Source organism: Odontomachus brunneus, unplaced genomic scaffold (assembly GCF_010583005.1).
Source record: "Odontomachus brunneus isolate Ranch 3 - 2012 unplaced genomic scaffold, Obru_v1 Obru_scaffold_001, whole genome shotgun sequence".
NCBI classification, from domain to species: domain Eukaryota; kingdom Metazoa; phylum Arthropoda; class Insecta; order Hymenoptera; family Formicidae; genus Odontomachus; species Odontomachus brunneus.
The window spans coordinates 5,268,204-5,279,862 of NW_022639451.1; the positions used below are offsets into that span (position 1 = coordinate 5,268,204).

Genomic DNA, 11,659 nt, shown 5'->3' on the forward strand with positions numbered 1-11,659 from the left:
AGGGAGAGAGAGAGAGAGAGAGAGAGAGAGAGAGAGAGAGAGAGAGAGAGAGAGAGGGGTAGCTTTAACGAAAATCGCCGTTCATGATGATTGGATAAGAGAGAACGAACAAAATTAGGATGAGAGGGTGAGGCAAGTTGCGAGGAACAGGCGCGAGGTACTTAATTACCGACAATTGCAAATAAAACGCTGGCTGCGGTCGAAGCGACGACGAGAAAGCTGGGGGAGGACACGCCCGCACGACTGTGCGACGGAGCGACGTCACGAATTTCCATTCTCGCGAATCACTTCTCCAGTAATTAGCTCGGCGGTTTAATCCAACGGGTCGCGTCCCATTGAAATGCCGGTCGATCTATGCATGCCGCCCTGTCGCTTGTAGCTGAGAGCTTTTTCCGGCAATACAGCGCACACACTTAACAATATTAGCAATAATTACCAGGGGGGAACGAGCCGTGGATTATATGTTCTGCTGAAGTCGGTTAACTTCGATGGGAATCTTACCAGTGTTCGAAGCACGGAGGAGGCAAGGAGAGACGAGAACATGGAAGGACGAATTATCGACGGACGTGGCGCGCGCGGGCGGACGGAGGGGCGAGTTACGAGGGGGATGCTTTAAGAGCGGCTAAGACTATAAGGAACTTTGTGCTCGAGTCGCGCCATCACGTCGGTCGTTCCGAGTCTGTACAATGACGTGCACGCACGGCATGCAAGTCTGTACATGATGGCCTATATTCAAATTGCATTATATCGCCGGATGAGGGGAGAGCGTGCGAGAGCGCGCGCGCGCACCCGCACGAGCACCCACGCGCACATATAGATATGACCGATAAATACGACGTGGAAGGTATAGTCGTTAGTTCATTTCTGCTTCGCTTAGCCGCACTAGCGGGTGTTCTTTCAGGGAGGGTTCCTTAAGTCGCGCGACTCATTGGTCCCATAGATCTGATTTCGCGACACTCGGCACATTGTTATATGCGGTGAAATAACTCAAGGAGATTAATTGGCGATTCGTCGCGTAATCGCGGTTCCTTCGCTATCTAATTGATACGCTACAATGAGGTTGATGGCGTTCCATTGTAACGGTGTGAGTATTATTTAATTATACACACCGACGAGTGTCACACTTGTGATATAGGTGAAATTACTCCGTCAGTTTCTGCACGTTCACGTAGTAATAATACGAATAATATAACCGCGCCTCTCTCCTCCACCTCTTGCCGTTCCCAATCTCGCTCCCTCCCTCTCTTTCTCTCTTTCTCTCTCTCTCTCTCTCTCTCTCTCTCTCTCCCCCTCCTTTCCCCCGGGCTGATAACGCAGACAAAATTTTCTATGGTGGAGTTATTATCTTCGCGTTAGTCGTAATTCTTTGCGAGAGACGGATGAAAAGATGAATGGAAAGAAGACAACTTGAATTATTTTACCTTCACGCTTGATCATTGCTCACCCTCAGACGCTATTAAGCGTGTTACCGTGAAATGGCAGGCATCGCCGGTAGTGAAGTGAATAGAATTGCGGGTCTTACCATTGAAACACATTACCAACTAATTGCAGTGAGATGGAAGAGCTCCGAGCATCTTAAACTGCAGTCGCAATATTCATTACCACAGGCATAGCAAGCATCAAAGAAAATGATAGAATGGCGCGCAGATAAATGTAAATTCGTAATTTAAGGCATTTGGGACGATAACTGTTTCGACGGCTTCTCGGTAACGGCGCGGATGCATAAAGCTAGCCGCAATTCCGATATTCGCACTGAATATATGTGTACACGTATTCGCGTGTTTAAACGTATTAATTAATGTATTTATTAGATTACGTTATTGTGCCAAATTGTCAGGATCGCCGGGAGCACACACGTTTCGTATCTGTACTTTGGAATATGCAGTGCAGCGTGTGCTTTCCGAGATTTGCAAACAGTGCTACGGGTAAACATAAACGCATTGACCTTGCACAAGTAAACACAATTGTCGTTTGCGAATCGAAATCAACGTTGCATAAGCTCTCCTGCACATCGAACGAAAGTTGATTATTATTACCACAAAGTTCTGTCCGAATGCGCGCGCCAAGGTAATGTATGCGTAGAAACTTTCAAAGGCAGCAACAAAGGGAGAGAAAAGAAATAAAGTTTATGCGATTACACTGAGAATAATCGCATAATGATCACCATTCGACTGTGTGCGAAGTTGAAATTGAAAATTTCGCTTTACGTTCGCGCACTTTGCACACGCACACAAATCGCGCTAATTCCCCCTCTGGTAGTCATAAAATTCCCATAGTAAAAGAGACCGTTTAAGTTATTACATGACAACGAAAGGACGCGCGAGGGTAAAGAGAGAGAGAGAGATTCTTTCGATAGCGTGCAAACCGATCGAAAATATCTATTGAACGAGCATCAGCGTTCGCCTTTGTCCGCGATCTCAATTGTCTCCGGCTGTCACTTCGACATGTTGCGCGGCCGGCGCGCTGTCACCCTGCGGATTAATTAGAAAAAGTGTACCTTCGTCTCGTCCGTACGTACGTACGTACGTAACGCCGATGCACACGCTAGAGAATTAATATCGCCCCCCTTGCTCCCCCTCCTCCGAACTCTCGACATTTCGACGGAGCGTGCAAGTGACAAGAGCTCTCTCGGTTTTGTGGAAACGCTCCGTTCGGACGACATTCCAATACGTCAAACCGGAAAGCATCGCGCGGAAAGTCCGACCGCTTGGCCGATTATTTTTCCGGTTATTACTCGCGGACAGGCTTTACCGATATCTCGATTCGCCATTTACGCCCGTTCGTTTCGAACACGATCCGACGTAAAGCGCTTCCCCCGTACCGTTGCGTACCGTGACGGACGTTCAATCTCCATTCTGATGATCACAGCCCAAATTCAGGTGGTCGCGTTTATCAACGCGATCCCGGCGATTAACTCGCGAAAATCACGCCCATTTATGTCGCCGTCTCACCCTGACGGGGTTCTACTTAATACCGATCCGAGTGCTTCGTGATAGCAAATAAAAAATAGACTGTAACAAGTTAAACAAGGAACGCGCTAAACATCCGCTTCGCCTTAATTTCGAGAGGAATTTGTTTCCACGTAATTTTCCAAGAGAGAGATCAGTCATAAATGTTGCAACTGAAAATGTCACGCTGGAGTGTTGCGTTCTTTTGTCGAAGCAGAAACTTGAACTCGCTCAAGTCCGTATACAGGAGCGACAGTGGTAGCTCCGTGGGAATTCCACGTAGAAAAAGGGAAGCAGGGTACGCATTATTTTCTCAAATTACTTAGAGAAGCCGCAGAAAGATGCGCATTAAGAAGCTGCCGTAAATATCTTATTTCCTATCAAGAATACACCTGATGCGCATGTACATGTGTACGCGTGTAGCTGAGTGTATGTGTGTGTGTATTGACAGGTTTCTCTAATTTCGGTTACCAAACTAATTGTATTGTCGCATTTTCAGGGATTGATAGGCCGGCAACGACGCGGAGACCGGGCTCGAGACGGGAATCGAAGAAGACGTGGAAGATCGATCACAGCCACGAGAAGAAGGCCGCCGGTATGAAGGACGAGCCGATGCTGAAGGGTGACGATAATGGCGACGAGCAGATCGATTTTCAATCGGCCACGGCCTCGTCGGTATTTCACCGGAATTTGTTTACGAATCTCGGGATAACCGCCATAACCGCGATACTGGCCGGCAGTTTGTCCACGTAGACACGGTCGGGGTCGCGATGCGTTCGCCGATTACGCGCAAAGGTGATTAACGTATGGAAAGCGTTTCCACATAGGGGAGCGGACCTCGCGTACGACGAAACGTCACAACGAAGGAATGCCGATAAGAATAACGCCGCGGGAGATCTCGCGGGCGAAAGGTCTCCGCAAAAAGTCTCTTCCTGTGTACATGAAATTTACATGAAGTGGCCGTAAAGCGACGAGAGCTGTTTTTATATGGAAACCCGGGGAGTTCGGAGTACCCGATCGAGCCAAAGTGACCAGGATGCCTCGTGTGAAGCGCAATTAACACATTGCAAGCCGAACGTGTACTAATAGACTTTCCTCTCTATCCAAAGACGTAGGAAGCCACCAATCTATTAAGCCCTTTACACCGAAGGTGCCGGCGTAGCCGGCTTTTACCGTTTCCATTCCAAGCGGTAACTTTGTTGACCCCGCCATCACTTAAAGCTGAAGAAGAAAGTCGAGGATCCGGTAAAAAGGAGATATATATTATTTGCGATCGCACTTCTCCTTTTAAGCTGTTGAAATAAATTATCGATGGTGGAGCAGAAAGAACATTTCTTAATCTATTTAAATTGTATGCAAATAGATTTTCGATTTCTTTTTTTAAATTTAATGGAATATAAAATAACCCTCTTTGATCTTGTAAAAAAATTTATAATTTAAATTCTTTTTTTATTCCCTTTCTCTTTTTTGTATATCAGTATGTCGGTCTGGATGAAGACATAAAAATACATGATTATTTTTGTATTTCAGAGTATTGGAACAAAAAACGTATATTGCTTGCAATATGTCAATGGCATTCAAATGCATAAGGACGCGAGGAATGAGAGTGATAATATTGTGCGTGTGTGCAACTGAATTCGTAAATATTTTTTTTTGTAGGAAATCGTGTTTTCAGAAAAATCTGCAGTCTCTGTAGCAATATGTTCAGAGGTTATTATGAACACTAACTGATGCGAATACGAAAAATATTCCAATATTTTTTTATTTCGAAATGTTTGTCATTTAATTGTCGTCAACCATCCCTTCCTAGTATAGCGAGTGTAAATGTTAGAGAATGCTGGACTCTGTTATCTTACATATTGCGTAGCGATTAAGAATAACAGACCCTTTTGTATATACGCAGCGAGGATAAGAAACCCTTAAAAGGATATATTGAAATTTATTCGTTAAGAGAAAATAAAAGAAAGTGTAACGAATAAATGAATAATTGGGACGGTAGACGCTTGCGAATTTAACGATAATCCGTCGTTATGTTAAATTATCGTTGCTTCGTGAATCGACACATATTACATGTTTACAGTAAATTTCATTGATCTTACACATGTGCTTGCATATCCTTTTTCGGACATAAATTGCGTTGTTGAAGCAGAGGAATGTGGCTCACCGAGAATATTTCTATCAGGAGGAGATTTATTTCGCTTAAATATGTCACAATAACTTTCAAAATGAGTTGCAACATGGATTTACGATGTTACATTATAAGAGATATTATTCCGATGATCTATACCGGTGATTATGAAGGACACTGCCCCATTTTACATTTTCTTCAGACTGATAGATGTGAATAGTCTTCATTATATTCGGATAGTATGAGCGCGCAATATAATTGCGCTTCATAAAACGTGCTAATTGAATAGCGTTGTAAAAAACTTTGATGAATATGCCTCATAGACGATGTATTCATTTTCATAATGTCAGCAAAACAATAATGTTTTGCGAGGTTCTTTTCGTAACCTCTATAACAATAACTTCATTAGATAATTTAGTTACGCGAGATTTTTTCATAATAAGAAATAAATTTGCCATTACGTCATTACAAGTTTCAAGTGATTAAGAAAAATATAAAGAATAATTTTATCTATAGTTACATCTTTTTGACAGTCATAACTATTATGGGTTATAAAAGAATGTTCAGTTTGAGAGAACAAAAAGTGGCCAAAATATTTATGGATATTTTGCACGGAAGTTATTAAATAAAAAAAAAAGAAATAAAGATCACGTTATGATCGAGATGCAAGAAATGATTCTACTTATCACGGTTACAGTTTTATTTCTCCGATTCGCGGACATGTTTTCAATTCTTGCGATAAATTCTGCACATATGCGCCCACACACAATTGCAAACTTAAGATAACTATCGCGTTTACGTTACAGGATGACAATAATTTTCCGGAAGCTTCCGTCATTAACGGAATATTCAATAAAATATTTTTAATTCGAATACCTCGAGAGACCATGCGAGCGGTGTAGTGAATAGATTTATTACGTGTATTGTAAATACAAAAGGGAGTGTGACATGCATCCGTAGGGAGCATTAATAATGGGTTCGCGAATTTTTTCATTCGTGCGTTGTAATTTAGCGATTAATAAAGTGCGGAGGTTCGTGAAACTTTACTCTGAGAGATGTTAACACGCATTGGAGCGTAGCTCAGCTGTTGACGACTCGCATATAATTGTTTTCATGTGAATTTTCGCGTGTAGTATACTTATGTATAGAATTTCTTTTCTAACTTACTATCAACGTCGTCAAGACAGTTGATTTGCCTTCACGCACATCGGACCACCTTAAGCTCACTGTGAGGCTTTACGGATTTCCGCAGCTTACTGATTAGTGCTCTAATTGATAAATAATGGTCATGTAGTACGTACATCAACGAACAGTGGGAATACCGTAACGTAGTGTTTCCTGAATTGTAATCCGTAAACCATTAAAAGATTCGTGAATTTCTTACAAACGAATCATCATATTAATCGCGCAAGTGTTAACAAAACTCATACATGTCATTTCATATTCTAAGCGTTTCATACGAAAGATATTTCAGAATTACAGATAAAGACTTGACTAACTAAAATAGAATTCGAAAAAACGGAAGGATTTCGTTAAATATAAGTCCGCAAATGACATCATTTTCGAAATGTCCAGCTCATTATTCTATGAAACGTCAATAGTTTACATGGGAAACCGAAATAATATTAATCTTTCTGAGACTTTAATTTTTAAACCCCGTTATTAATTACAATTATTGTCGCATACGGAATTTCACGTACAAATATCGAAGAACGTTTTCGTCGAAAGGCGATGCGTCGTGTCGGAAGCTGTCAAGCTTTAATCGATCGCAACATTTGGCGACAATTATTTTTTGATAATATAAAGATCGCGTGACGAAAATATTGCCTTTTAATTCATGTCTCTACCTTGAATCGTTCGTGAGTTGTGGGTCTTTAAAGTTTCGACGAGCTTGCTGTCAGCGGAGTCGTCGATCATGTACTCGAAAACGTGGCAATGGAGAGAAGGTCTCGTTTACGTGAAGATTGTGTAGACAAACTTCCCAGAAGTCCGCCTGGGAATGTGGCGGCGGTATACGGTTCTGCCATTCACGCGTAAAGGAGAATTTACATTATGGCAGAAAAGTATAAAGCGGAAAGGCAGAAGCCAATCAGAACTCGCGCTGGTGGTCAGGTGGTAGTCGACAGTTTCTGCTTTTCTAACAGCGCGAGTTCTGATTGGCTTCTGCCTTTCTGTTTTCTGCTTCTATGCCAAGGTATGAATTCTCCCTAACAGTAAATAACAAGTACCGCCCGACTCCACCGTAAAAAAGGCGAGTCGCTCGAGAACGCGGTGATAGTTTTGGTCATCAATAATTCCCCCTTGTAGACATCGTAGCGACATTGAACAAAGATCTTCGACAAGCCAAAACTCGCGGGCGTTTCTAATGGATATAATATCGTTGCTCTTTGAAACAAGAATTGATTAGTGCATTAATTAGATTATCGCGATGGAAAAGAGATTTATTATCTTTTTTATCAAATTCCAGAAAATTAATTTATGATGAAGATAAAGTCTTGAATCGTGTCGATAATATCATAAAGCGTTTTTAATAAATATAAAGGAAGCACGTGGCTTATAAAAAAGATGAATGTCTGGAAAATGATGTAGCTTGTGGATTTAATCATTAAGATTTCTTGTTTGTTTTTGTACCTTTTAGTTAAGTTTTTACCTATATTTCCGAAATATTCTGTATATATAAGTTTTTATGTAAATCACGATTGATTTGTCGAATGAACAATTATGATAAATTGAAAGTAAATATAATTGACGTCACATTCCAAATTTTTAAGTTCAAATGTATGTATACCGATACTTTAGACGGGATATTATGCTTGTTTTGAGATATAAACGCGTTAATTAAGTGTAGATGATAGAATATCTGTAGAGAGTGCTATGTATTATAAATATTAACGTTGCTTATAAAACCTGGAACATGCAATAGTTTCGATCGTCAACGTATTAACGACTTGAATTAGACATGCTTTAGTTTCGTTTTTTTTTTCCTAATGGATTCTTTACGAATCAGTCATGTTCCGTCGGACGGCAACAGGAAAGTCGCAAGTCTAGTCTGAATTTTTTGAATCTATTAATTTCGTAATGTCGCTTGCGTACGTTTGTGATGACCCCAAATACGCTGTGTATATGTATATATATATATATATATATATATATATATATATATATATATATATATATATATATGTAGACGTGTGATAACTGGCAAATTACTGTACGGCGTCGCATTCGTTCAAATGCATAGAGCAATTGATATTGTATAATAATAGTGTGTGTATGATATATTGTAGAATAAGCCTCAGGGACGTGTATATACGTTAAGCTGTAAGTCATATTAGTTTTTGCATTCGTGGTCACGATAACTCTTCCCTCCCTTGTAAATATAATGTACTTTATCGTGTACTTGGGCAATAAATGTTAGACAATCGTAATAATTGTCTGCGCAAATTGTTATGTTTCGCGCTATAAACTCATTCCGTTTCCCTACGTCAACGTCCTTACGTTTGTTCCTTTATGATAACGAAAAATTTTTTAAATTGTAGAACCGAACGGAGGAACATTATTGAATAGATATATGCGGATCCCTTTCTCTTATTCGATGCTTGTACTCTCACGTAAATTACTCGATTTGAAGCTCATAATTCTTAAAGATCCTTCTTAAAGAATCGCATTGTCGTAATTCTTTAACATGTTAGTTTTTTTTTACTATTTCCTACATCAAAATATCGTCGGTATTGCAGGAAAAAGTAAAATTTTGTTATCTAGGAATGCTTTGTGCATTTTGAGCGGAAACAGCTGGCAAAGAGAGATATTTTTTTTTAAATCTAACATTTTTTTAATTATACAGTGTGAACTTGAGTTATATCAGAGAGAAACCTGAGAGTGGCCACCAGCTTAATTTTAGTGGTCAGAGTTTTTAGTTAGAGGCGCATTTTCAAGACGCCATCTAACAAAGTGCACCTTTACTACGTTCGTTGGGCGCATTTTCGCGGTGGTAACGATAAAATACGCCTGGTTCGTGTCCGTTATACTTCCGTACAATGATAGTAAGTTAGAAAAGAATAGACGTCCAGTCGCTCTGTTCTTGTCTCATCACTGATGAGCGAACCGCGCGACGTAGGCACGAAGCAAGCTAGCGACGAACTTATCGCAAAACTGGATCATCTCTCATCAGTTTCGTCTTTATCGCGCTACGTTCTGCGTAATTTTGTAAGGAAAAAGAATTTGGAAACTGGACAATATGAAAGAATAAATAAATATACAAGTTTAAACATGCCGCTCATATTTGTTGCTTATTTCTCGGCAGTCATAAAAAATATCGATGTGATTCAAAGAAAATTGTGTTCTCCACAATTTATCCTGTTGAATCTTATCCTGTTCACACTTCCTACTTATAACTTACTATTATTGTACGGAAGTACAACGGGCACGAGCCAAGCGCATTTTATCGTTACCACCGCGAAAATGCGCCCAACAAACGTAGTAAAGATGTACTTTGTTAGATGGCGTCTTAAAAATGCGCCTCTAACTAAAAACTCTGGTCACTAAAATTAAGCTGGTGGCCACTCTCATGCTTCTCTCTGATATAACTCAAGTTCATACAATTTAAAAAATGTTACATAGATTTAAAAAAAGTATCTCTCTCAGCTGTTGTTACAGATTCCGCTCAAAATGCACAAAGCATTCCTAGATAACAAAATCTTACTTTTCTTGTCACAACTTATCCTGTTGTTAGAGTTTATATATATAATAATACTAATACTATAATAATATTATTAATAACAATTCGTTAAATAAGCCGTGGAAGCGTGCGTACTTTCCGACGTCGCTGACAACCATTTTACTACCGTTTGCAGTTTTCGGGCATTTCTCGGCAACCACTAAAGATATCAAGATACCTCCAAGGGCACTATCTGCCCCACAATTCATCTTATTGGCATTGGTAATTTATAATAATACAAATAATACCGGAAACCAAACAACTCGGTTCGAATCTCGGCTCAATAGTTTAGCGGAGACTCCAAACACATCGGTTCGAATTTCGGCTTAATAATTTAGGCGGGAAAATTTTGTGAGATATATTGGATCCAACGTTAAGAACGCGACTTTGGAATATTGGAAAATTCTTTTCAACACTCTGGACGTGTTACTGAGGGAGTAAAGTGACACACTGTCATCCAAAAGACGATGCAGAGCAAAATACGCACACGTCACGTCATTTTCGAAAATATACCTTTGCAAACATGAAAATTATATTAAAAAACTTTAAAATATTATTCCAGAATATGCTCTAGATGCTAACATTACATGATCTAAATAACATGAATGACTTTTGGCTCATGTCCGAGAGTCCAACTTTCCTACGACATTAAATTGAATTCAACGATATAAACGCGGCTTCGGGCTATTGGGAAATTATTTTCAAAATTCTGGGCGTGTTGTTGAGGAAGTAAAGTGATATTAAGGCATATTGTCATCCAAGAGACAATGCAGAGCGAAATATGCACACCACGTCATTTTGGAAAATACATCATTGCAAACGCGAAAATTTCTTTAAGAAACTTTAAAAAATTATCCTAGGCTTATTTAACTCGGCTTAGTAAATTAGCGAAAACTGAAAACACTTTGGATCAAATCTCAGCTTAATAATTTAGCAGAAACACAAATCACTTCAGTGGAATCTCGGCTTAATAATTTAGCGGAGTCTCAAAACACATCGGTTTGAATCTCGGCTTAATGGTTTAGTAGAATCTCAAAACCCGGGTCCGAATCTTGGTTTAATAATTTAGTGGGAAATCGAAACATTTTGGTTCAAGTCTCGGTTTAATAACTTAATTTGTTGTCTTTAGTTTGCCGAAATTTAATTTGTCGTTTTGTCAATAACAAACGCGTGTGCATAAGAAAATATATCCTAAGAGATAGTATATCGTATATAATATGACATAATAAGTTATAAAATATATTAATCAAATAGCATATATATAGGGTAAATATAAAATATATATAGATCATAAAAAACATATATAACATATACAGAACATATAAATATGACATGTTGAAATATATCAGTTTAATGTATCAATATCATCAAGAAATAATCCGACGAGAAAGAAGCCTGTCGAGTCGAAATTTCAATTGGCTATTGTTAAGCAAGAATGATCCAATTAAAAAATTATAAGTTTTTATCAGTGGATACTCCATTCTTATGTTTTTAATCCAAACGAAAAAAGTCAAGCCTTATAGATGCTTGAAATGCATTAAGAAACAGTTTCTTTATTTTTGACCAGTCGCGTCTTTCTGCATTTTTTTCTAAGGAATGAGCTAGTCAGTACTCTTAAAGAAATGAAAGTGCTTGACTCGTTGAAATATTGCGAAAATTTCAGTGTTAAATTCTTTGGTTAGATCATTCTTACGTAACTCCAGAGTTACGAATTGCAAATTCCAATTCTTACTTTACTTCCCGTCGGACCCAATGCGATTTACGCCTACGTGCATGCAATATATGTAAAGTGGCGCTTTGTGTCTACTATATGAGCGTCTAAATTGAGCGCTCACCATTGCGCGTCGTCCCACGGTGTCCAGGGTC

At 39.4% G+C, this 11,659-nt stretch overlaps 1 protein-coding gene across 2 annotated transcripts in view; it reads left to right on the top strand.

The window, feature by feature from the left end:
* The window catches only part of LOC116853813 (neurotrimin-like), a 103,971-nt gene extending 95,496 nt beyond the window's left edge, over nt 1-8,475 (top strand). The window contains exons 8-9 of one of the 2 annotated variants that reach the window (XR_004380040.1): nt 3,448-4,193; nt 4,479-8,475. Coding sequence is in view for 1 of the 2 variants with exons in the window: in XM_032835060.1 (XP_032690951.1) it covers nt 3,448-3,701 (254 nt within the window). In the remaining variant the exon portion in view is untranslated. Of the gene's footprint in view, nt 1-3,447 lie in introns of both variants that reach the window. The other variant, XM_032835060.1, reaches the window with a different exon arrangement.
* Nucleotides 8,476-11,659: the final 3,184 nt, after the last annotated feature.